The sequence below is a fragment of the Coregonus clupeaformis genome, chromosome 6 (assembly GCF_020615455.1).
Source record: "Coregonus clupeaformis isolate EN_2021a chromosome 6, ASM2061545v1, whole genome shotgun sequence".
NCBI lineage: Eukaryota > Metazoa > Chordata > Actinopteri > Salmoniformes > Salmonidae > Coregonus > Coregonus clupeaformis.
Window position 1 is genome coordinate 31,833,692 of NC_059197.1, and position 27,923 is coordinate 31,861,614.

The following is a 27,923-nucleotide window of genomic DNA, read 5'->3' on the forward strand; positions in this document are numbered from 1 at the left end:
ATTCATTATCATGGCCTCTATCCATTATCATGTCCTCTATCCATTATCATGGCCTCTATCCATTATCATGGCCTCTATCCATTATCATGTCCTCTATCCATTATCATGGCCTCTATCCATTATCATGGCCTCTATCCATTATCATGGCCTCTATCCCACCGGCAGGGCCGTTTATTGTATTAGTTCCATATAATCTATGATTTGTCCTCTGCTCCAATGCTTTCTGGACGGTTGCTTCAGTTAGCTGGACATTTTCAGTATTATAGCTCCTGAGTTGACACTGTAGACTGTATACTATATGGCAGGCAGTGTATTAGCTGGTACTCTGTAAATCACTATATGGCAGGGTATTAGCTGGTACTGTGTAAATCACTATATGGCAGGGTATTAGCTGGTATTGTGTAGATCACTATATGGCAGGGTCTTAGCTGGTATTGTGTAGATCACTATTTGGCAGGGTATTAGCTGGTCCTGTGTAGATCACTATATGGCAGGGTATTAGCTGGTCCTGTGTAGATCAGTTCATTATGATAGAACTGTCTCTGGCAGTCAGGAATACATAGCTCTGTGGTTGACATACGTTCAATTGGGTTTAGATTTGTCTCTGATTGTCCTGCATGCAGTTTGGGTGGACAAGGACTTGCCTAATGTGTGCTAATGGTGGTCTGTCTGAGGGGGTACTGGTCTCTACTGTCTGGTCTGTCTGAGGGGGTACTGGTCTTTACTGTCTGGTCTGTCTGAGGGGGTACTGGTCTTTACTGTCTGGTCTGTCTGAGGGGTACTGGTCTCTACTGTCTGGTCTGTCTGAGGGGGTACTGGTCTCTACTGTCTGGTCTGTCTGAGGGGGTACTGGTCTTTACTGTCTGGTCTGTCTGAGGGGGTACTGGTCTTTACTGTCTGGTCTGTCTGAGGGGGTACTGGTCTTTACTGTCTGGTCTGTCTGAGGGGGTACTGGTCTTTACTGTCTGGTCTGTCTGAGGGGGTACTGGTCTTTACTGTCTGGTCTGTCTGAGGGGGTACTGGTCTCTACTGTCTGGTCTGTCTGAGGGGTACTGGTCTCTACTGTCTGGTCTGTCTGAGGGGGTACTGGTCTCTACTGTCTGGTCTGTCTGAGGGGGTACTGGTCTCTACTGTCTGGTCTGTCTGAGGGGGTACTGGTCTTTACTGTCTGGTCTGTCTGAGGGGGTACTGGTCTCTACTGTCTGGTCTGTCTGAGGGGGTACTGGTCTTTACTGTCTGGTCTGTCTGAGGGGGTACTGGTCTCTACTGTCTGGTCTGTCTGAGGGGTTTCAGGGCCAACAGCCTGTAGACTCATTATGATATGATGTGTGCTTAAGAAGGAGGAGATGTGAGGACGTAGCTATATACATTTTGACAACCCCACTCTTTCAATCACAATGTGGAACGCCTAAAGGAGGGTGTACGGGTGTTTGTAGGAATGTGTAGGAGTGTGTTTGTGCAAAATGTGTGTAGGAACACTTTTATATTCATCTGGGTCAATACCAAGGCTTGCTAAATTATTTGATTGGGATTAAATGGTCTTGTCCAGTCTGTCTGTCAAGACTGTGACCGTGAATACCAACAGGAGGGATGGTATAGTTCTGATGGTATTGACCAGTCTGTGTTGACTCTGTGACGGTGGTGAGCGTAGAGCCCTTCATCACTACCAGGGTACCTTCCTGGGCCCTCCCCCTGTCCCATCTCTGTCCTCCTGTACCTCTGCTGTGGGTGTCGGGGTGGAGCAGCCGGAGGGTTGTAGGGTCGTCCCCAGGGGCAGGGTGGCGGAGGAGGAGGACACAAGGTTGAGACTCTCCAGGGAGTCAGAGAGCAGCCGGTTGGCGTCGTGTTGGGGACAGAGGACATAGCGGCTGGGATGGGCGTGGTGCACCTCCACCGTAGCCACAGAGTCCAGGCCCTTCAGGCCCCCGGCTGGGTCGCGGCCCCCAACGGCCCCCAGCTCCATCGACTCCTCCATGTTGACGTAGAGGATCTCATCTGGGTCCTGGGAGTCCGGCAGGTCCTCGAGAGCCTTCTGCAGCTCCCCGCGGAGAGTCTCAAACAGAGGACGGTCCTTAGGACTCAAGAACCAGCAGGAGAACATCAGGGAATAACTGAAGGAGAGGAGGAGGAGGAGGAGGAGGAGGAGGAGGAGGAGAGAGGAGAGAAGGAGAGAAGGAGAGAGAGAAAGGAGAGAGGAGAGAGGAGAGAAGGAGAGAAGGAGAGGTTTGATTACTTCAGCTGAAAGGACATAACTCAATATGTAAGAGTTTCACTATTGGGACATTGTACAGTTAAGGTGCTATCTAGATCAGTGGTTACCAACCCTGGTCCTTCAGTACCCCCATCAGTACACATTTTTCATTGTAACCCTGGACAAGCACACCTGATTCAACTTGTCAAAAATGCGTACTGTTGGGAGTACTGGAGGACCAGGGTTGGGAAACCCTTTGAAGAACCCTTTTGGGTTCCAGATAGAACCCTTTTGGGTTCCAGATAGAACCCTTTTGGGTTCCATGTTAAACCCTTTCCACAGACGGTTCTACATGGAACCAAAAAGGGTTCTCCTATGGGTACAGACAAATAACCCTTTTGGAACCTTTTTTTTCTAAGAGTATACCAGGCAAACTACATGGAAATCAAGCTCAAGTATTTGAGATTATTTTATATACTGTATATTGACCCAGATCTGTTGTAAATTGACAGCCAGACAGACAAACTAGTGTTGAGCCACTCACATGCTGTCCAGACAATCTGGAGGTTGTTTGAGGCGGTTTCCTTGTCTCAGGTAGTCATATATCTCACTGTTCTCCACACCTGGGTACGGAGTCTGGCCGCGCGACGCTATCTCCCACATAGTCACACCAAATGACCACTGAGAGAGAGGAGGGAGAGAGAGGAGGGAGTGAGAGAGGTTCAGAGAGAGAGGAGGGAGTGAGAGAAAGAGGAGGGAGTGAGAGAGCAGGGAGTGAGAGAGAGAGGAGGAAGTGAGAGACGGTCAGAGAGAGAGGAGGGAGTGCTTTGGTTAGTCTCAGTCTCACACATTCCAAAAACTGAAATCCACATTAGGCAAACAGCAGCTAGGCCTGTGACCAAATCAAAGCATTTAAACACTTGCAACCACACTGCCATGTTTGCCTAAGCCTAATTCCTCTTATAGACAACACACCAACGAAGGTAGGCTTTATAGGAGGGGAAAGAACTGGTGCTGAGAACATCTACATTTGTATGCACACATGCACACCACTACAGGCATTAGACTCACCACATCGCTCTTGGTGGTGTAGACGCGGTCCGCCAGGCTCTCGATGGCGATCCATTTGACGGGCATCTTAGAGATGCGACCCTGGCGGTAGTAGTCTCCGTTATATATCTTCTTAGAAAGGCCGAAGTCAGCAACACACACATTCATGTTCTCATTCAGCCTGGAACACACATAGAGAGAGAGAGAGATGGGTTCAGTCTGAGAGAGAGAGAGGTGGGTTCAGCCTGAAACATACAGAGAGAGCGAGTTAAGGCAACAATGTATTTTAGTGTTACATCTATGAAAAGCAGCGGTGCAGTGTGTGCACTTGATTACTCCACAAATACACACTCACATGTTGTGCACTTGTGCTCACTGCACTTTATACATTTAGAAAGTGCACCGGAGGACATCGAGGTAGAAAGAGAGGAAAGGAGATGCCACTAGTGAAAGAGAAACAGAGGAACCTTGTCTAGGGATAGCGATACTGACAGGTAGCAACAGTGATGGTTCTTACATGCAGTTCCTAGCAGCCAGGTCTCTGTGGATGAAGTTGTTTCTGCTGAGATACTCCATTCCCTTGGCGATGTCTGTCATGAACTTCACCAGCATCTGAGACGGCAGGTACTGCAGGATAACAGAGAGGGAGACAGGGGTTATTACACCATACCATTATCAGGGTTCAGGAGGGTAATTGAGAGAGAGAGAGAGAGAGAGAGAGAGAGAGAGAGAGAGAGAGAGAGAGAGAGAGAGAGAGAGAGAGAGAGAGAGAGAGAGAGAGAGAGAGAGAGAGAGAGAGAGAGAGAGAGAGAGAGAGAGAGAGAGAGAGAGAGAGAGAGAGAGATTATTAGTACTGGAGGACAACACAGAGAGAAAATTGTTATTTTTTATTTTTTACTGACAGGGTTCAGTAGAAATACCATGAATAGCCCTGACAGGATCCCTTAATGTCAGAGATACATGGCTGTTCTACACAGCATATGTTACATTTACATTGACGTGTTAGTCATTTAGCAGACAGTCTTATCCAGAGAGGGTGGGACGGCCCTTGAGACCAGAGGTGGCAGAACAGAGTGCTTGGGTTGGGGTGTAGGGTTTGAGCATAGCCTGAAGGTAGGGAGGGGCAGTTCTGCTACACCCAAAGCCATCACCACACAAAGGCTAGAACACACACACAAAGGGTAGAACACACACAGAACATACAATACACACACACACAGAACATACAATACACACACACACACACACATAACATACAATACATACACACACAGAACATACAATACACACACACACAGAACATACAATACACACACACACACACACACACAGAAAAACAATACACACACACACATAACATACAATACATACACACACAGAACATACAATACACACACACACACACACACACACAGAAAAACAATACACACACACACATAACATACAATACATACACACACAGAACATATAATACACACACACACAGAACATACAATACACACACACACACACACAGAAAAACAATACACACACACACATAACATACAATACATACACACACAGAACATACAATACACACACACACAGAACATACAATACACACACACACACACACACACACAGAAAAACAATACACACACACACATAACATACAATACATACACACACAGAACATACAATACACACACACACAGAAAATACAATACACACACGCACACACATAACATACAATACACACACACACACACTCACACAGAACATACAATACACACACACACACACACACACACACACAGAACATACAATACACACACACACACACACACACACACACAGAACATACAATACACACACACACACACACACACACACACAGAACATACAATACACACACACACACACACACAGGACATTCCTCAGTAGTGACACACAAACACAATAACAGACATGGAAACACACATAGAGATCATACCTAGATCATCATAGATCAAATATCTCTAGTTTCCCAATGTTTATTTTCAAAACCCTGCATGTTTGTTTTCAGTACACTAGAGGGCGACATCCTCCTCTGTCTGACAGAGACTCTTAGGCTTCCAGGGCTGAACCATGTGACATAGAGATATACTAGTGGTATAGTCTGTTCCCCCCATAGCAGACAGAGTGGTATAGTCTGTTTCCCTCATAGCAGACAGAGTGGTATAGTCTGTTCCCCCCATAGCAGACAGAGTGGTATAGTCTGTTCCCCCCATAGCAGACAGAGTGGTACAGTCCACCCCAGTCCCAGAAGGAGGCTGGGATATCAAATTCTACACTAGAGGATTTTTGGAGCATTTCCTAAATCCTGCAACATTTCAACATTTTCTATGAACTCTTGTTTGGATAAGGCCCAGTGTTTCTCAACACTAGTCTGTAGAGAGTCATAGTGTAGTGATTCTCAACACTAGTCTGTGGAGAGTCATAGTGTAGTGATTCTCAACACTAGTCTGTGGAGAGTCATAGTGTAGTGATTCTCAACACTAGTCTGTGGAGAGTCATAGTGTAGTGATTCTCAACACTAGTCTGTAGAGAGTCATAGTGTAGTGATTCTCAACACTAGTCTATAGAGAGTCATAGTGTAGTGATTCTCAACACTAGTCTGTAGAGAGTCATAGTGTAGTGATTCTCAACACCAGTCTGTGGAGAGTCATAGTGTAGTGATTCTCAAACTAGTCGGAGAGTCTAGTGTAGTGATTCTCAACACTAGTCTGTAGAGAGTCATAGTGTAGTGATTCTCAACACTAGTCTGTGGAGAGTCATAGTGTAGTGATTCTCAACACTAGTCTGTAGAGAGTCATAGTGTAGTGATTCTCAACACTAGTCTGTAGAGAGTCATAGTGTAGTGATTCTCAACACCAGTCTGTGGAGAGTCATAGTGTAGTGATTCTCAACACCAGTCTGTGGAGAGTCATAGTGTAGTGATTCTCAACACTAGTCTGTGGAGAGTCATAGTGTAGTGATTCTCTTCCAAATAAACATGTCATCCATTCAGAAGTGCTGATAGTGAGGTCATTCAGTAAGAGATACATTTCCTCCCCTGTGTGTGTGTGTGTGTGTGTGTGTGTGTGTGTGTGTGTGTGTGTGTGTGTGTGTGTGTGTGTGTGTGTGTGTGTGTGTGTGTGTACTGACCACGGGGCAGTCTCCAAGTCGTGAGTAGAGCAGGTAGCTGTGTAGGTCTCCATGTTTCATATAGGGTAGGATGACTACAGGGGAGGGGTAGCCTTCATTCTCCACTGTCTGCAGACACACACCTGGGACACACAGACAGACAGAGGGACAGTCACCCTCTCTCCAGGGGCCACACACACAGACAGACAGAGGGACGGTCGCACTCTCTCCAGGGGCCACACACACAGACAGACAGAGGGACAGTCACCCTCTCTCCAGGGGCCACACAGACAGACAGACAGAGGGACAGTCACACTCTCTCCAGGGGCCACACACAGACAGACAGACAGACAGAGGGACGGTCACCCTCTCTCCAGGGGCCACACACACAGACAGACAGAGGGACAGTCGCACTCTCTCCAGGGGCCACACACACACACATGCATGAACGCACACACAGTAGTTCGGTCCAGTCTCACCTAGCAGTCTCATGACGTTCTGATGGTCAAACTCCTTCATACAAGCAGCTTCTCTCAGGAAGTCTTCCATCTCGGTGCGGGTACAGATAGCAACTAGAGGAGGAGAGATGGGTGAGAACATGGACTCATCTCTCATCCCAGTCTAGTTCCACTCGGGCTCTGGTCAAAAGTACTGGACTTTATTGTTCAAAAGTAATGCACTTTACAGGAAATAGAGTCTACGGTCAAAAGTAGGGTGTCAAAAGTAAGGGTGTCAAAACTAAGGGTGTCAAAGAAACAGACTAGTGTATGTGCTGCTTACTCTGTAGTGGTGTCATAGTTAACTTACTCTTCATGGTCTTCACTGCCACTTTGAGAACAGACTCCTCTTGGGTTAACGCTCCCTCCATCACCGAGCCAAACTCTCCTGTAGACACACAGACAAACATCTGTTTACATTCACAAAGGTGCACTGTTGGACAGCAGATGTTATATTCTTTGACATTTTCTCATGTCAATGTACTCTTTATTTTATCGTTGGTATCTACCCTCCGGGCCTTGAAGCCAGAACACGGTCAGAACGGTTCTGCTGGTAACAAGGCTATTAGATGGACACACATTCACCCTGTGTAACACCGCTAAGTATCAGTTAGTTGACTGAACGGTTCCAGCAGTCACAAGGTCAGGAGGTATCAGTGATGATTAGATAGAGATAGTTACAGCCAGCAGAGTAGCAGGACGATCCAGGACACACACCCTGCCTAGAACAACTACAGGATCTAGACACATACACACACTCACCCTCTCCCAGAGTCTTTCCCAGGGTTAGTTTGTGTCTGTCCACCATCACATCCTGCAGTTTATGTTTCAGATCATCACTGATGCCCAGGGTGTTCACTGTGGAGGACAACAACAACAACAACAACAACAACACATTAACAACAACAACAACAACAACAACACATTAACAACAACAACAACAACAACAACAACAACAACGACCCTAATGAATAGAAACATGCTCTAAGGCTTGAGGATAATGAAAGCGAAGGGTACTGAAAAGTTGGTTCATTCATAACAAATAGAACTTGAATAGTGTCTTTAAGAGGTGTGACTTCACTACAGATGATGACCTGTATAACAGTGTCTTTAGGAGGTGTGACTTCACTACAGATGATGACCTGTATAACAGTGTCTTTAGGAGGTGTGACTTCACTACAGATGATGACCTGTATAACAGTGTCTTTAAGAGGTGTGACTTCACTACAGATGATGACCTGTATAACAGTGTCTTTAGGAGGTGTGACTTCACTACTGATGATGACCTGTATAACAGTGTCTTTAGGAGGTGTGACTTCACTACAGATGATGACCTGTATAACAGTGTCTTTAGGAGGTGTGACTTCACTACAGACGATGACCTGTATAACAGTGTCTTTAGGAGGTGTGACTTCACTACAGATGATGACCTGTATAACAGTGTCTTTAGGAGGTGTGACTTCACTACAGATGATGACCTGTATAACAGTGTCTTTAGGAGGTGTGACTTCACTACAGATGATGACCTGTATAACAGTGTCTTTAAGAGGTGTGACTTCACTACAGATGATGACCTGTATAACAGTGTCTTTAGGAGGTGTGACTTCACTACAGATGATGACCTGTATAACAGTGTCTTTAGGAGTTTTGACTTCACTACAGACGATGACCTGTATAACAGTGTCTTTAGGAGGTGTGACTTCATTACAGATGATGACCTGTATAACAGTGTCTTTAGGAGGTGTGACTTCACTACAGATGATGACCTGTATAACAGTGTCTTTAGGAGGTGTGACTTCATTACAGATGATGACCTGTATAACAGTGTCTTTAGGAGGTGTGACTTCACTACAGATGATGACCTGTATAACAGTGTCTTTAGGAGGTGTGACTTCACTACAGATGATGACCTGTATAACAGTGTCTTTAGGAGGTGTGACTTCCCTCAGTCTTACCACACACCCTGTGTGATGGTATAATGCATAATTCTGCTCTCTCTCTCTCTCTCTCTCTCTCTCGCTCTCTCTCTCTCTCTCGCTCTCGCCATCTCTCTCTTTCTTTCTCTCTCTCGCTCTCCCTCCCTCCATCTCTCTCTCTCTCCCTCTCTCTCCCTCCCTCCATCTCTCTCTCTCTCCCTCTCTCTCCCTCCCTCCATCTCTCTCTCTCTCCTCTCTCTCCCTCCCTCCATCTCTCTCTCTCTCCCTCTCTCTCCCTCCCTCCATCTCTCTCTCTCTCCCTCTCTCTCCCTCCCTCCATCTCTCTCTCTCTCCCTCTCTCTCCCTCCCTCCCTCTCTCTCTCTCTCTCTCTCTCTCTCTCTCTCTCTCCTCTCTCCCTCTCCATCTCTCTCTTTCTTTCTCTCTCTTGCTCTCTCCCTCCATCTCTCTCTCTCTCCCTCTCTCTCTGTTTTGATATGCTTTGTCAAAGTAAACATACTGTATAACAACGATGGTCAAAGACAGGAATATACTACACTGACTAGACAGGAATATTCTAGACTGACTAGACTAGACAGGATTATACTAGACTGACTAGACTAGACAGGACTATACTAGACTGACTAGACTAGACAGGATTATACTAGACTGACTAGACAGTAATATACTAGACTGACTAGACAGGACTATACTAGACTGACTAGACAGGACTATACTAGACTGACTAGACAGGACTATACTAGATTGACTAAACTAGACAGGATTATACTAGACTGATTAGACTACACAGGAACAGACTAGACTGATTACACTAGACAGGAATAGACTAGACTGACTGTAAGTGCTGTTATTGTGAAATGGAAACGTCTAGGAGCAACAACGGCTCAGCAGCGAAGTGATAGGCCACACAAGCTCACAGAACGGGACCGCCGAGTGCTGAAGGGCGTAGCGCGTAACAATCGTCTGTCCTCGGTAGTAACACTCTCTACCGAGTTCCAAACTGCCTCTGGAAGCAACGTCAGCACAAGAACTGTTCGAAGGGAGCTTCATGAAATGGGATTCCATGGCCGAGCAGCCGCACACAAGCCTAAGATCACCGTGTGCAATGCCAAGCGTCGGCTGGAGTGGTGTAAAGCTCGCCGTCATTGGACTCTGGAGCAGTGGAAACGCGTTCTCTGGAGTGATGAATCACGCTTCACCAGGAGATGCCAGGAGAACGCTGCCTGCCCCAATGCATAGTGCCAACTGTAAAGTTTGGTAGAGGAGAAATAATGGTCCGGGCTGTTTTTCATGGTTCGGGCTAGGCCCCTTAGTTCCTGTGAAGGGAAATCTTAACGCTACTGCATATAATGACATTCTAGACGATTCTGTGCTTTCAACTTTGTGGCAACAGTTTGGGGAAGGCCCTTTACTGTTTCAGCACGACAATGCCCCCGTGCACAAAGCGAGGTCCATACAGAAATGGTTTGTCGAGATCGGTGTGGAAGAACTTGATTGGCCTGCACAGAGCCCTGACCTCAAACCCATTGAATAACTTTGGGATGAATTGGAACGCTTGACTGCAAGCCAGGCCTAATCACCCAACATCAGTTCCTGACCTCACTAATGCTATTGTGGCTGAATGGAAGCAAGTCCCCGCAGCAATGTTCCAACATCTAGTGGAAAGCCTTCCCAGAAGAGTGGAGGCTGTTATAGCAGCAAAGGGGGGACCAACTCCATATTAATGCCCATGATTTTGGAATGAGATGTTGGACGAGCAGGTGTCCACATACTTTTGGTCATGTAGTGTATGAATAATCACACCAGACTTTTCACTGGCTGTCTCTCAGGTTGTGGCAGGAGGCTAAAACACAGCATGTTGGTTCAGTATGTACTTAAGTTTCTCTTCATCATTTAGGTTTTCTAATTCTTAATATTGTTTCATACTTTTGGGGAAGAATGTATTTCTTATGTCAGAATATCTGTCACAATTTGACAGAAAATGCATCTCTGTCTCTATCTCTCCCCGGGGGCAGAGTGAGCACAGCCTGTCCTCTCTGGGCAGCCAGGTTTGCCTGTGATGACCGGTCTCTATAGCCAGACTGTGCTCACTGAGTCTGTACCTAGTCAGTGTTTTACTCAATGTTCTATCAGTCACAGTGGTCAGATAGTCTGCCACCATGTACTTTGATTTTTTTGTGGTGTCTTTCCAATAGGTGATATATTTTCCTTTTTGCTTTGTGATAATTTGGTTGGGGCAGATTTTCTGACTGTTGTCCTGAGGCTTTGTTGGGCTGGTAGTGGTTAATGATTTGATCCTCAGGACCAGCTGGCTAAGGGGACTCTTCTCTATGGTCAATTCATGGCATTTGAGTGCTTTGTAATGGTAGGAGTGGCTGTAATTTGTTTTTAAATAATGATACAATTTGGTGACTATTTTTTGGATATTAATCAGAAGAGGGATTTGGCCTAATTCTGCTCTGCATGCGTTGTTTGGAGTTTTTCTCTGTACTCTGAGGATGCTCACAGTATTCCGTATGCAGGGTTTCAGTTGGGTGTTTGCCCCATTTGTCAAGTTCTTGCTTTGTAAGCGGACCCCACACTTCACTGCCATATAGTGCTATTGGTTCTATTATTGATTAGAATATTTTGAGCCAGATCCTAATTGGTATGTCTAATTTAATAGATTGTTTAATGGCATAGAAAGCCCTCCTTGGTTTGTCAATCCGTTCATTCACAGCCAGGTTGATGTTCCTGTGGAGAAAATATTTTGTCCCAAACATGTGTAGATGTGTGTGTTCTATATGAGTAAAAGAGTATATCGGTTTCCCTGACATCTGGACCTTTTCTGGAATATCATAATGTTAGTCTTGTTGAGATTGACTGTCAGTGTTCAGGTCTGACAGAACTGGAATATCATAATATTAGTCTTGTTGAGATTGACTGTCAGTGTTCAGGTCTGACAGAACTGGAATATCATAATGTTAGTCTTGTTGAGATTGACTGTTAGTGTTCAGGTCTGACAGAACTGGAATATCATAATGTTAGTCTTGTTGAGATTGACTGTCAGTGTTCAGAACTGGAATATCATAATGTTAGTCTTGCTGAGATTGACTGTCAGTGTTCAGGTCTGACAGAACTGGAATATCATAATGTTAGTCTTGTTGAGATTGACTGTCAGTGTTCAGGTCTGACAGAATTGGAATATCAGCTCTGATGGACATTCCTGCAGTCAGCATGCCAATTACACGCTCCCTCATTGTGTTGTGTGACAAAACTGCACATTTTAGAGTGGCCTTTGATTGTCCCCAGCACAAGGTACTCCTGTGTAATGATCAAGCTGTTTAATCAGCTTCTTGATATGCCACACCTGTCAGGTGGATGGATTATCTTGGCAAAGGAGAAATGCTCACTAACCGGATGTAAACAAATTGGTGCACAACATTTAAGCGAAATAAGCTTTTTGTGAGTATGGAAAATAAAATCTGGGATTTTTTATTTCAGCTCATGAAACATGGGACCAAAACTTGACATGTTGCATTTAGACTTGAGCACAAGTTGTTCCCCTGTTTCACATTTGTTATTTGTATTCATTGATTTGATGACATATTTTTCCATTTCATTTGAGAAAAATGCCTTCATGCCAAATTAAATCAAAGGCTTTTTGGAAATCCACAAAGCAGGAGAACATTTTAGTTTATTTTTTATTCATGTTTATCAATAAATGTGGTCTGATGTTCGATAATTTGGTAGGAATCCAATTTGACTTTTGCTCAGGACATTGTGTTCACTGAAAAAGTGCACAAATCTGCTGTTCATGATGACACAATATATAGTTGAAGTCGGAAGTTTACATACACCTTAGCCAAATACATTTAAACTCAGTTTTTCACAATTCCTGACATTTAATCCTAGTAAAAATTCCCTGTTTTAGGTCAGTTAGGATCACCACTTTATTTTAAGAATGTGAAATGTCAGAATAATAGTAGAGAGAATTATTTATTTCAGCTTTTATTTATTTCATCACATTCCCAGTGGGTCAGAAGTTTACATACACTCAATTAGTATTTGGTAGCATTGCCTTTAAATTGTTTAACTTGGGTCAAATGTTTCGGGTAGCCTTCCACAAGCTTCCCACAATAAGTTGGGTGGATTTTGGCCCATTCCTCCTGACAGAGCTGGTGTAACTGAGTCAGGTTTGTTGGCCTCCTTGCTCGCACACGCTTTTTCAGTTCTGCCCATACATTTTCTATAGGATTGAGGTCAGGGCTTTGTGATGGCCACTCCAATACCTTGACTTTGTTGTCCTTAAGCCATTTTGCCACAACTTTGGAAGTATGCTTGGGGTCATTGTCCATTTGGAAGACCCATTTGCGACCAAGCTTTAACTTCCTGACTGATGTCTTGAGATGTTGCTTCAATATATCCACATAGTTTTCCTTCCTCATGATGCCATCTATTTTGTGAAGTGCACCATTCCCTCCTGCAGCAAAGCACCCCCACAGCATGATGCTGCCACCCCCGTGCTTCACGGTTGGGATGGTGTCCTTTGGCTTGCAAGCCTCCCCCTTTTTCCTCCAAACATAACGATGGCCATTATGGCCAAACAGTTATATTTTTGTTTCATCAGACCAGAGGACATTTCTCCAAAAGGTACGATCTTTGTCCCCATGCGCAGTTGCAAACCGTAGTCTGGCTTTTTTATGGCGGTTTTGGAGCAGTGGCTTCTTCCTTGCTGAGCGGCCTTTCAGGTTATGTCGATGTAGGACTCGTTTTACTGTTGATATAGATGCTTTTGTACCTGTTTCCTCCAGCATCTTCACAAGGTCCTTTGCTGTTGTTCTGGGATTGATTTGCACTTTTCGCACCAAAGTACGTTCATCTCTAGGAGACCGAACACATCTCCTTCCTGAGCGATATGATGGCTGCGTGGTCCCATGGTGTTTATACTTGCATACTATTGTTTGTACAGATGAACGTGGTACCTTCAGGCGTCTGGAAATTGCTCCCAAGGATGAACCAGACTTGTGGAGGTCTACAAAATGTTTTCTGAGATCTTGGCTGATATCTATTGATTTTCCCATGATGTCAAGCAAAGAGGTACTGAGTTTGAAGGTAGGCCTTGAAATATATCCACAGGTACACCTACAATTGACTCAAATGATGTCAATTAGCCTATCAGAAGCTTCTAAAGCCATGACATCATTTTCCTGAATTTTCCAAGCTGTTTAAAGGCACAGTCAACTTAGTGTATGTAAACTTCTGACCCACTGGAATTGTGATACAGTGTGTGATGTCACGAGAGGCTGTGTCCTGGAGGGACGTTACATCCCCCTGAGGTGGCTGCAAACCCAGACAGCTATGGCTCCATCTGCTGGTATGGTCGGGAACTCCACCCCTCTATGGCCAATCTTCCCACGCAGCTGAAACAAATGAGGAGCTGATGAGCTGAAGGTTTGGGAAGGGAAGAGACACAGTCTCCAACCTGGGCTCTCTGGAGGACAAGAGTGCTGCACGTCCACTTCCATGAGGAATATAAGGATTTGGAGATACTTACCTTTGGGAAATACTCACCTTTGGATATATGCACCTGTGGAAATACGTGAGAGACATTTGGAAGGACTTTTTGCTGGGTTGGCCACTAGCTGCAACGTGGACTACAGTAAGGCTGGGGAAAAGTTATCTGAGCGAGTGAGAATTATGACTTTGGATGTGGAAGAGACATCCCTGAACTGTTAACCCTTAAAGAGCCACAAGAGAACAGAATTTTTGTTATATTTTCGTTAATTTCCCAAGACCTATAATAAAATCCTTGTTTTGTTTGAACCTTGTCTCCTTGCACTACTTGAGCAATCCCGCTTGAAAGCTGTGTAGCCTCTCGTGACGTCACAGATGGTGGAGAATACGGGCAAGCTCAAGCGTTAATAGTGCATGTCAGAGGAGGATACCGAAGGTTTGATCACCCAGTTTTCCAAGTTGGCCGTAGGCTCCCCGCCGACTGAAATGGAGGACATATTGAAAGCCCTTGTTGCTGGCCAGCAAGCCCAGATGCAAGCAAACGTGGCTCTCTTGGAGGAGCAAAAGAAAGCCAACCTTCTGAAGGCAGAGGAATTGCAGTTGCAGAGACAGAGGGTTGTCCAAAATACCCGCCCAATAAAGGCAAGTGACTTTATATCAAAGATGGGAGCTACCGATGACATTGAGGCATACCTGCATGCATTTGAGGCCACGGCCACTAGGGAAGCCTGGCCCAAGCAACAGTGGGTTGGTCTGTTAGCCCCCTTTCTAACCGGGGAATCGCTGAATGCTGTCCGGGACCTGGGCCCTGACCAGGTTACTGACTATGATGCCCTGAAGTCTGAGATCCTCAGCAGATATGGACTCACAAAGTTTGGTATGGCCCAGCGCTTTCACAGCTGGACCTTCCAACCAGACCAACCTCCTCGGGCGCAGATGCATGAACTTGTCCGAATCGCAAGGAAATGGCTGGATCCGCAGAGGAATACAGCAGCGGCGGTGGTGGAGGCCGTTGTGGTGGATCGTTACCCTACGCGCCCTGCCTTATGAGGCAAAACGGTTCATCAGTCAACAGGCCTTGACCACGGCTGATCTGACCGTGGAAGCTGTGGAAAAGTACCAGGCCACAGCGGAGATGCTGAATGCTTCCCGAAAAGACCCCAGGAGTGCGGCCCCACCACAAATGAAAAGAACCCGTCCAAAGGACCCCAAGGTCTCGAACCCAGCCACGTCAGGACTTATCCCGGCTCCAGGGGGAGCCAGAAACCAGGCGGGTCCAAGAAGAGTACACCAGGAGGGGGAAACTCGACAGTGTTACCGGTGTGGGGAGATGGGACATATCTCCTGGCAGTGTGGGAAACCAGCCGAGGAACCTATGCCCACTGCGGAGTCCTCCAGCTCAGCACCCACACACCGTTTTGCCTCGCTCTTGGGAGTCGTAGATGGCGGCCCAGATGGACCCCCCACCTGCCCAGTAACTGTGAATCACCATGATGTGGAGGCCTTACTGGATTCTGGTAGCCGGGCCACCCTGGTGCGTAAGGATTTGGTGGGCCCAACGTGTCTGACCCCGGGGAAAGTCCTCCCAGTTTCCTGTGTCCATGGGGACACCAGAGAATACCCCATTACTGAACTTACAATGACCAGCACACGGGGAACCATACACACGACGGCGGGGTGGTTGATTCCCTCCCCGTCCCTGTCCTAATTGGACGAGACTGCCCAGCCTTTTACCCACTCTGGAGAGAGTCTCAGGAGAGGATAACCCCGAGTACCTCGGAAACGGAGAGGCAAGACTCATCCTGGGAAGGCTCCGGTGCAATCCTCCGAGTTACTCACTCCCGCCCGGGCTCTGATAGGGATGGCAGGTGCCCAGACCGACACAGAGACGGAGCTACAGAATCTGGACAAAGAACTGTCTGGTCTGAAGGGGACCGCTGAGAGGTATCGTTTGTTAAAGCAACAGTTAGACATGAAGACAGAAGAGTTAGATATCCTCCAGGCTAAACTCCAACAGAGCTCCTTCCCTAAGCAACAGGAGGAGCTGGAGAGGCTGCACAGGACCATCGAGGAGTGTGAGGAGACCCTGCGCAGTAGTAAGGAGGTCCAGAAGAAGGCAGAGGAGAAGTACAAGGTGTTGGAGAACAAGATGAAGAATGCGGAGGCAGAGAGAGAGAAGGAACTGAAAGCTGCTCAACAGAAGCTAAACTCTGCTAAAACCAAGGCTGATGCGTTCAGTAAGAAACTCAAGGAGAGACAACAGGAGGCTGAGTCCCTGGTCCTAGAGTTGGAGGAGTTGAAGAGAGAGCAGTCTGGCAAGCACCACGGCAATGCGGACGCCCTCTCCCGGCGTGATGCCTTCTTCGCTGCCTTTACCCCGACGAGGACGTCGGTCCCGAGGAGGGGGATGTGTGATGTCACGAGAGGCTGTGTCCTGGAGGGACGTTACATCCCCCTGAGGTGGCTGCAAACCCAGACAGCTATGGCTCCATCTGCTGGTATGGTCGGGAACTCCACCCCTCTATGGCCAATCTTCCCACGCAGCTGAAACAAATGAGGAGCTGATGAGCTGAAGGTTTGGGAAGGGAAGAGACACAGTCTCCAACCTGGGCTCTCTGGAGGACAAGAGTGCTGCACGTCCACTTCCATGAGGAATATAAGGATTTGGAGATACTTACCTTTGGGAAATACTCACCTTTGGATATATGCACCTGTGGAAATACGTGAGAGACATTTGGAAGGACTTTTTGCTGGGTTGGCCACTAGCTGCAACGTGGACTACAGTAAGGCTGGGGAAAAGTTATCTGAGCGAGTGAGAATTATGACTTTGGATGTGGAAGAGACATCCCTGAACTGTTAACCCTTAAAGAGCCACAAGAGAACAGAATTTTGTTATATTTTCGTTAATTTCCCAAGACCTATAATAAAATCCTTGTTTTGTTTGAACCTTGTCTCCTTGCACTACTTGAGCAATCCCGCTGAAAGCTGTGTAGCCTCTCGTGACGTCACAAGTGAATTATAAGTGAAATAATCTGTCTGTAAACAATTGTTGGAAAAATTACTTGTGTCATACACGAAGTAGATGTCCTAACTGACTTGCCAAAACTATAGTTTGTTAACAAGACATTTGTGGAGTGGTTGAAAAACGAGTTTTAATGATTCCAACCTAAGTGTATGTAAACTTCCGACTTCAACTGTGTGTGTGTGTGTGTGTGTGTGTGTGTTTGTGTGAATATCAGTACATACAGTCGTATTACACAAAGACACGCAACGCACATCCTGATATTGTCCCTGTTGTTGTTCCCCTTCATCTCTCTCACGTCACGTCTCAACTCGCAGTGACAAAGAGAACTTCCGACTTCAACTGTATATACAGTGTTGTAACAATGTGCAAATAGTTAAAGTACAAAAGGGAAATTAAATAAATATGGGTTGTATTTACAATGGTGTTTGTTCTTCACTGGTTGCCCTTTCTTGTGGCAACAGGTCACACATCTTGCTGCTGTGATTGCACACTGTGGTATTTCACCCAATAGATATGGGAGTTTATCAAAATTGGATTTGTTTTTCGAATTCTTTGTGGGTCTGCGTAATCTGAGGTGAAATATGTGTCCCTAATATGGTCATACATTTGGCAGGAGGTTAGGAAGTGCAGCTCAGTTTCCACCTCATTTTGTGGGCAGTGTGCACATAGCCTGTCTTCTCTTGAGAGCCAGGTCTGCCTACGGCGACCTTTCTCAATAGCAAGGCTATGCTCACTGAGTCTGTACACATTCAAAGCTTTTCTTAAGTTTGGGTCAGTCACAGTGGTCAGGTATTCTGCCACTGTGTACTCTCTGTTTAGAGCCAAATAGCATTCTAGTTTGCTCTGTTATTTTGTTAATTCTTTCCAATGTGTCAAGTAATTATCTTTTTGTTTTTACATGATTTGGTTGGGTCTAATTGTGTTGCCGTCCTGGGGCTCTGTGGGGTCTGTTTATGTTTGTGAACAGAGCCCCAGGTTCTGGGGGACTCTTCTCCAGGTTCATCTCTCTGCAGGTGATGGCTTTGTTATTGAAGGTTTGGGAATCGCTTATTTTTATGTGGTTGTAGAATGTAACGGCTCTTTTCTGGATTTTGATCATTATCAGGTATCGGCCTAATTCTGCTCTGCATGCATTATTTGGTGTTTTACGTTGTACAGAGAGGATATCTTTGCAGAATTCTGCATGCAGAGTCTCAATTTGATGTTTGTCCCATTTTGTCCCATAAAGGGCAATGGGTTCTATAACTGATTCAAGTATTTTTAGCCAGATCCTAATTGGTATGTCAAACGTTATGTTCCTTTTGATGGCATAGAAAGCCCTTCTTGCCTTGTCTCTCAGATCGTTCACAGCTTTGTGGAAGTTACCTGTGGCGCTGATGTCTAGGCCGAGGTATGTATAGTTTTTTGTGTGCTCTAGGGCAACGGTGTCTAGATGGAATTTGTATTTGTGGTCCTGGCAACTGGACCTTTTTGGAACACCATTATTTTTGTCTTACTGAGATTCACTGTCAGGGCCCAGGTCTGACAGAATCTGTGCAGACGATCTAGGTGCTGCTGTAGGCCCACCTTGGTTGGGGACAGAAGCACCAGATCATCAGCAAACAGTAGACATTTGACTTCGGATTCTAATAGGGATGAGACCGGGTGCTGCAGACTGTTCTAGTGCCCTCTCCAATTCGTTGATATATATGTTGAAGAGGGTGGGGCTTAAGCTGCATCCCTGTCTCAACCCACGACCCTGTGGAAAGAATGTGTGTGTTTTTTGCCAATTTTAACCGCACACTTGTTGTTTGTGTATATGGATTTTATAATGTTGTATGTTTTTCCCTCAACAGCACTTTCCATCAATTTTTATAGCAGACCCTCATGCCAAATTGAGTCAAAAGCTTCTTTGAAGTCAACAAAGCATGAGAAGACTTTGCCTTTGTTTTGGTTTGTTTGTTTGTCAATTAGGGTGTGCAGGTGAATACGTGGTCTGTCGTATGGTAATTTGGTAAAAAGCCAATTTAACATTTGCTCAGTAAATTTTTTTCACTGAGGAAATGTACAAGTCTGCTGTTAATGATTATGCAGAGGATTTTTCCAAGGTTGCTGTTGACACATATCCCACGGTAGTTATTGAGGTCAAATTTGTCTCCACTTTTGTGGATTGGGGTTATCAGTCCTTGGTTCCAAATATTGGGGAGGATGCCAGAGCTGAGGATGATGTTAAAGAGTTCAAGTATAGCCAGTTGGAATTTGTGGTCTGTATATTTTATCATTTCATTTAGGATACCATCAACACCACAGGCCTTTTTGGGTTGGAGGGTTTGTATTTTGTCCTGTAGTTCATTCAATGTAATTGGAGAAGTCCAGTGGGTTCTGGTAGTCTTTAATAACTGATTCTAAGATTTGTATTTGATCATGTATATTTTTTTGCTGTTTATTCTTTGTTATAGGGCCAAAAAGATTGGAGAAGTGGTTTACCCATACATCTCCGTTTTGGATAGATACAGTGGGGGAAAAAAGTGTTTAGTCAGCCACCAATTGTGCAAGTTCTCCCACTTTTTGCTGTTTGTTCTTTGTTCTTTGTTATAGAGCCAAAAAGATTGGAGAAGTGGTTTATCCACCCATCTCCGTTGTGGATAGATAGCACTTCTCTTCTGGTTGTTTGTTTAGCGTTTTCCAATTTTCCCAGAAGTGGTTAGAGTCTATGGATTCTTCAATTACATTGAGCTGATTTCTGACGTGCTGTTCCTTTTGTTTCCGTAGTGTATTTCTGTATTGTTTTAGTGATTCACCATAGTGAAGGCGTAGGCTCAGATTTTCTGGGTCTCTATGTTTTAGGTTGGATAGGTTTCTCAATTTCTTTCTTAGGTTTTTGCATTCTTCATCAAACCATTTGTCATTGTTGTTCATTTTCTTAGGTTGTCTGCTTGAAAACATTTTATTTGATAGGGAAGCTGAAAGTTCAAATATACTGTTTAGGCTTTCTACTGCCAAGTTTACACTATTACAGTGGAACGTTTTGTCCAGGAAGTTGTCTAAAAGGGATTGAATTTGTTGTTGCCGAATTGTTTTTTGATAGGTTTCTACACTACTTTCCTTCCATCTATAGCATTTCTTAATATTGTGCAGTTCCTTTGGCTTTGATGCATCATGATTGAGTATTGCTCTGTTCAAGTAGACTGTGATTTTACTGTGGTCTGATAGGGGTGTCAGTGGGCTGACTGTGAACGCTCTGAGAGACTCTGGGTTGAGGTCAGTGATAAAGTAATCTACAGTACCACTCTTTCTCTCTCTGTCTCTCTCTGTTCATTACCAGGTGACGTCATTCCAAGTAGGAAAGTTTTGGAGAGCGAACAGGATATGAGGTCATAAGAGTTGAGTTACTCCAGATAGCCTTGTCCCCAGCTGGCTGAACCCTAACACCAGTGTGTGTGTGTGTGTGTGTGTGTGTGTGTGTGTGTGTGTGTGTCTAGTGATAGCGTACGTCACATTACAGATGCTGTTTTCACATCTGGACCGAGATGTTGGGAGGGAGGAGGGAGGGAGGGAAGAGGAGGAGTGAGTGAGTGGTGAGTGAGTGGTGGGAGTAGTGAAAGGTGAGTGAGTGAGTGAGTGAGTGAGTGAGTGAGTGGGGAAGGAGTGAGTGGTGAGTGAGTGAGTGAGAGAGAGAGAGAGGGAGAGAGAGAGAGAGAGAGAGAGAGAGAGAGAGAGAGAGAGAGAGAGAGAGAGAGAGAGAGAGAGAGAGAGAGAGAGAGAGAGAGAGAGCAGACAGATGTTGATCCATATCAGACAACAATGTCCTCCGTCCCCAGGCATGTTAACGTGGTATATAGATTGTGGCTGTAATTCTGAAACTAGCTGGCTGGAGCTGTACCCGGGGCTATTCTTCAGAGGTAAACAAGAGTGTAGCTCCACTAACCCCACCTCACACACACACACCCACACACACACACACACACACACACACACCCACACCTTCCCTATACCCCTCCCTCTCCCTGAGCTCCTCTCGTTTTACGCTCAGTGTTTTTCTCTCTCCTCTTTGTCACTGCGAGTTGAGACATGATGTGAGAGAGATGAAGGGGAACAACAACAGGGACAATATCAGGATGTGCGTTGCGTGTCTTTGTGTAATACGACTCTGTATGTACTGGTATTCACACACACACACACACAGTTGAAGTCGGAAGTTTACATACACGTAGGTTGGAATCATTAAAATTCGTCTTTCAACCACTCCACAAATTTCTTGTTAACAAACTATAGTTTTGGCAAATCGGTTAGGACATCTACTTTGTGCATGACACAAGTAATTTTTCAAACAATTGTTTACAGACAGATTATTTCACTTATAATTCACTGTATCACAATTCCAGTGGGTCAGAAGTTTACATACACTAAGTTGACTGTGCTTCTGATAGGCTAATTGACATCATTTGAGTCAATTGGAGGTCTACCTGTGGATGTATTTCAAGGCCTACCTTCAAACTCAGTGCCTCTTTGCTTGACATCATGGGAAAATCTAAATAAACCAGCCAAGACCTCAGAAAAAAAATGGTAGACCTCCACAAGTCTGGTTCATCCTTGGGAGCAGTTTCCAAACACCTGAAGGTACCACGTTCATCTGTACAAACAATCGTACGCAAGTATAAACACCATGGGACCACGCAGCCGTCATTCCACTCAGGAAGGAGACACGTTCTGTCTCCTAGAGATGAACAAGTCCTATATCGACATAACCTGAAAGGCCGCTCAGCAAGGAAGAAGACACTGCTCCAAAACCGCCATAAAAAAGCCAGACTACGGTTTGCAACCGCACGTGGGGACAAAACTTTTTGTAGAAATGTCCTCTGGTCTGATGAAACAAAAATAGAACACCATCCCAACCGTGAAGCACGGGGGTGGCAGCATCATGCTGTGGGGGTGCTTTGCTGCAGGAGGGAATGGTGCACTTCACAAAATAGATGGCATCATGAGGAAGGAAAATTATGTGGATATATTGAAGCAACATCTCAAGACATCAGTCAGGAAGTTAAAGTTTGGTCGCAAATGGGTTTTCCAAATGGACAATGACCCCAAGCATACTTCCAAAGTTGTGGCAAAATGGCTTAAGGACAACAAAGTCAAGGTATTGGAGTGGCCAACACAAAGCCCTGACCTCAATTCTATAGAAAATGTATGGGCAGAACTGAAAAAGCATGTGCGAGCAAGGAGGCCTACAAACCTGACTCAGTTACACCAGCTCTGTGTCACGGTTTCGGCCGAGGCTGCCTCTCTCCCTTGCTCGGGCAGGCTTCGGCGTTCGTCGTCTCCGGAATACTAGCTGCCACCGTTGCATGTTTCTATGTTCGTTTGCTTTTGTCTGATTGTTGTACACCTGTTATCGTTTAGTGTAATTAGTGTCCTTTAAGTTCTCGTTGTGTTTGTCTAGTGTTGTGTGTGATTGTTTTACTGTCGTGCCGGTAGGCTGTATTTCCACTGTTTGCTCGGTTGAGCATTTTCTCCATTTGTTTGGAGTGTTTTGCGCACCTGTTTGTGCGCCCGTTGTTATTCGCCTACGTGCGGAGTTTTGCCTCAGGGCATTTATTCGTGATTGTTTTGTTGTGCTCTACTAAAGTCTTTTGGACTAACGTTCTGCGTCCTGCGCCTGATTCCACCACCACACCCACCTACATCTACCTTGACACTCTGTCAGGAGGAATGGGCCAAAATTCACCCAACTTATTGTGGGAAGCTTGTGGAAGGCTACCCAAAATGTTTGACCGAAGTTAAACAATTTAAAGGCAATGCTACCAAATACTAATTGAGTGTATGTAAACTTCTGACCCACTGGGAATGTGATGAAATAAATAAAAGCTTAAATAAATCACTCTACTATTATTCTGACATTTCACATTCTTAAAATAAAGTGGTGATCCTAATTGACCTAAGACAGGGAATTTTTACTAGGATTAAATGTCAGGAATTGTGAAAAACTGAGTTTAAATGTATTTGGCAAAGGTGTATGTAAACTTCCTGACTTCAACTGTACACACGCACGCACACACCCACACACACAAACACACACGCCCCCAGACACAAAGACACACACACACACACACCTGAGTGTATGGTCCTCTGTGTGGTCCTCTGTAGCTCAGCTGGTAGAGCACGGCGCTTGTAACGCCAAGGTAGTGGGTTCGATCCCCGGGACCACCCATACACAAAAAAAAATTTATGCACGCATGACTGTAAGTCGCTTTGGATAAAAGCGTCTGCTAAATGGTATATTATTATGAGGTGAAACAGAGAATCCTAACCCATACTCTGAGACTGTTGGATAGAAATACACTATCATAATGTATGTGCCATCTTCTAATGTAGTGAGTTCATTTATCCAACTCTCCTCCTGAACTTCTAAACTGGTACTATTCAGCTGTGTGACTGTAATCAGATCAGAAGTAACATCCCATGTAATAACTGTAATCAGATCAGAAGTAACATCCCATGTAATAACTGTAATCAGATCAGAAGTAACATCCCATGTATTAACTGGTGAGTACTGTTAACATAAGAGACTGATTATACTCCACTGTACTGTACTGTACTGCACTCTACTCTACTGTGCTCTACTGTGCTCTACTATACTACTCTACTGTGCTCTACTGTTCTGTGCTGTACTCTACTATACTCTACTGTACGCTACTATACTCTACTCTACTGTACGCTACTATACTCTACTGTACGCTACTATACTCTACTGTACGCTACTATACTCTACTGTACGCTACTATACTCTACTGTACGCTACTATACTCTACTGAACGCTACTATACTCTACTCTACTGTACTCTATTATACTCTACTGTACGCTACTATACTCTACTGCACGCTACTATACTGTACTCTACTGTATGCTACTATACTCTACTGTACGCTACTATACTCTACTGTACGCTACTATACTCTAATCTACTGTACGCTACTATACTCTACTCTACTGTACGCTACTATACTCTACTGTACGCTACTATACTCTACTGTAAGCTACTATACTCTACTCTACTGTACACTACTATACTCTACTGTACGCTACTATACTCTACTGTAGGCTACTATACTCTACTGTAAGCTACTATACTCTACTCTACTGTACGCTACTATACTCTACTGTACGCTACTATACTCTATTGTACGCTACTATACTCTACTGTACGCTACTATACTATACTCTACTGTACGCTACTATACTATACTCTACTCTACTCTACTGCGCTCTACTGTATGGTACTTGGCTGTAGAGGGCTGTTTTGCCAGCTGCAGACAGATACTGCATTAATGCTAAGCTCAGCTTATCTCTGGGTGGAATGATCTAAAAACACACCCTGGTTATTATACTGTCCTGTCCTCATCTGTGCTCCTCTATAGGACAGTGATGTACTGTGTTGGGCCAGGCAGTCACAGGCAGAGAGGGAATACAGTATACAGGCATAGCATACAGTATGTATGTAGTATTGTATAGGTGGTATAGTATACAGTATTTATGTAGTATTGTATAGGTGGCATAGTATACTGTATGTATGTAGTATTGTAAAGGTGGTATAGTATACTGTATGTATGTAGTATTGTATAGGTGGCATAGTATACTGTATGTATGTAGTATTGTATAGGTGGCATAGTATACTGTATGTATGTAGTATTGTAAAGGTGGTACAGTATACTGTATGTTGGAATAGTACTATTTTTATCAATGGAGGAGTATATGTTGGGGCAGGCTTGCTTCCATCTCTGGTGTCAGGTATATACCAGAGAAAAACAGGCAGGTTGACAGGGAGACTCTACCCATCTAGCTATATAAATGATATCCTGAGGTCAGTTACATGTAAAGACATGTAGAGAGACGCTCCTCTTCCACTGCTCTAGGATCAGGTAGGTATGTTTGACATACAGACTCTTTAGGATCAGGTAACTATCATAGTCAGACACGGGTATGGACAGGTGCTTTAGGGCAGGAAAGGGTAACTACTTCCTGCCACTTAGATCCATGAAGGTTACTGAGGTCACACACCTGGTTTGCCAGGTCTACATTAGAGTTTATAGACATTCAGGCCCCCAAACACTGATGCTCTAAGGTCAGACAGACAGAGGGACAGGTATGGACAGACAGACAGAGGGACAGGTATAGACAGACAGACAGAGGGACAGGTATAGACAGACAGACAGAGGGACAGGTATAGACAGACAGACAGACAGACACAGACAGACAGACAGACAGACAGACAGACAGAGGGACTGGTATAGACAGACAGACAGAGGGACAGGTATAGACAGACAGAGGGACAGGTATAGACAGACAGAGGGACAGGTATGGACAGACAGACAGAGGGACTGGTATAGACAGACAGACAGACAGACAGACAGACAGACAGACAGACAGACAGACAGACAGAGGGACAGGTATAGACAGACAGACAGAGGGACAGGTATGGACAGACAGAGGGACAGGTATGGACAGACAGACAGAGGGACTGGTATAGACAGACAGACAGACAGACAGACAGACAGACAGACAGACAGACAGAGGGACAGGTATAGACAGACAGAGGGACAGGTATAGACAGACAGAGGGACAGGTATGGACAGACAGACAGAGGGACAGGTATAGACAGACAGAGGGACAGGTATGGACAGACAGACAGAGGGACAGGTATAGACAGACAGACAGACAGACAGACAGACAGAGGGACAGGTATAGACAGACAGACAGACAGAGGGACAGGTATAGACAGACAGACAGACAGACAGAGGGACAGGTATAGACAGACAGACAGACAGAGGGACAGGTATAGACAGACAGACAGACAGACAGAGGGACAGGTATAGACAGACAGACAGAGGGACAGGTATAGACAGACAGACAGACAGACAGACAGACAGAGGGACAGGTATAGACAGACAGACAGACAGACAGACAGAGGGACAGGTATGGACAGACAGACAGAGGGACAGGTATAGACAGACAGACAGACAGACAGACAGAGGGACAGGTATAGACAGACAGACAGACAGAGGGACAGGTATAGACAGACAGACAGACAGACAGACAGAGGGACAGGTATAGACAGACAGAGGGACAGGTATAGACAGACAGAGAGACTCACATGTGGCCTCAGTGGTCCTGCGGCTGTATGTACGTCGTGCTCTGTACCTCACCACCAGCTCTCCACTCTCCATCATGGGCTCAAACGCTTCCCTGTTAACACACACACACACACACACACACATAGAAAAACATAGAAACATAAATCAGTTGTCACACCTGCAGTCAGATGGACAAGCACAGCTGAAGAAGAACATGTCTGTATTGTGAAGGAATCTGAGTCTGATCAGAACAGATGGGTTCAAGTCTCCAAATGGGTTCTAGAATCTCCAGAGGGGTTCTAGCGTTTCTAAATGGGTTCTAGAGTCTCCAAATGGGTTCTAGAGTCTCCAAATGGGTTATAGAGTCTCCAAATGGGTTCTAGAGTCTCCAAATGGGTTCTAGAATCTCGAGAGGGGTTCTAGTGTCTCCAAATGGGTTCTAGAGTCTCCAAATGGGTTCTAGAGTCTCCAAATGGGTTATAGACTCTCCAAATGGGTTATAGACTCTCTGAATGGGTTATAGACTCTCCAAATGGGTTGTAGACTCTCCAAATGGGTTGTAGACTCTCCAAATGCTGCCGAATGTATTAAGAACTGACACAAATAGTACAAGAAAATAACCCTGCATTCTTGGCTTGACAGATGCCATGACGTCAAACACACACACACACACACACACACACACACACACACACGCAAACACACATACACACCTGCAGTCAGATGCACAAACACAGCTGTAGAACCTTTCTCTAATATGACAGAATCCATAGAGTTATAAAACAGATGGGCTCTAGGGTCATTCTAAAGGGTGATTCTAAAGGCACCAGAATGCATGCTGACACAAAGAGAGAAAACCCTGTGTTCTTGGATTAGCTAATACATGACATTTACCATTACATCACACACACACTCCATCTGGGAGACTGAGGAGCCTACTCACCCAAAGCGTGTCTCCTTCCTCCGTAGTTTGGCCACGTACACCGCCATGAGGACCGCTAGCGCCACGGCAACAGCTATCGCCATGACAACATACCACCAGTGCCAAGAGAAGGGCGGCTGGAAGGAGATACCTGGGGTGGGGGTGGGGGGGGGGGAGTTCAGTCATGTTGTTCTTTAAAGAAAAGAACAGAGTTTCTGGAGAAGCAGTGCTACTGGGGTTACTGCAGGGTGTGTGTGTTGTGTGAATGTGTGTGTGTGTATGTGTGTGTGTGTTGTGTGAATGCGTATGTGTGTGTGTGTTGTGTGAATGCGTATGTGTGTGTGTGTTGTGTGAATGCGTGTGTGTGTGTATGTGTGTGTGTGTTGTGTGAATGCGTGTGTGTGTGTGCTGTGTGAATGCGTTTGTGTGTGTGTGTGTGTGTGTGTGTGTTGCGTGAATGCGTTTGTGTGTATGTGTTTGTGTGTGTTGTGTGAATGCACTCATGTGTGTCTATGGGGGTTATAGTAGAGGGTTAGTATAGGTCAGGGTGTGTAG

The 27,923-nt window shown here is 45.2% G+C and overlaps 1 protein-coding gene across 1 annotated transcript in view; it reads right to left on the reverse strand.

Moving 5' to 3' along the window:
* Positions 1-1,210: 1,210 nt before the first annotated feature.
* Positions 1,211-27,923, reverse strand: part of LOC121568102 (tyrosine-protein kinase receptor UFO) — an 88,052-nt gene continuing 61,339 nt past the window's right edge. The window contains exons 10-19 of the mRNA XM_041878691.2: positions 27,390-27,519; positions 26,467-26,558; positions 7,645-7,740; positions 7,193-7,270; positions 6,865-6,957; positions 6,407-6,528; positions 3,759-3,868; positions 3,263-3,422; positions 2,736-2,872; positions 1,211-2,111 (exon numbers count right to left, since the gene is read on the reverse strand). Coding sequence (XP_041734625.2) covers positions 1,664-2,111; positions 2,736-2,872; positions 3,263-3,422; positions 3,759-3,868; positions 6,407-6,528; positions 6,865-6,957; positions 7,193-7,270; positions 7,645-7,740; positions 26,467-26,558; positions 27,390-27,519 — 1,466 coding nt within the window. The 3' untranslated portion in view covers positions 1,211-1,663. The remainder of the gene's footprint in view (positions 2,112-2,735; positions 2,873-3,262; positions 3,423-3,758; positions 3,869-6,406; positions 6,529-6,864; positions 6,958-7,192; positions 7,271-7,644; positions 7,741-26,466; positions 26,559-27,389; positions 27,520-27,923) is intronic.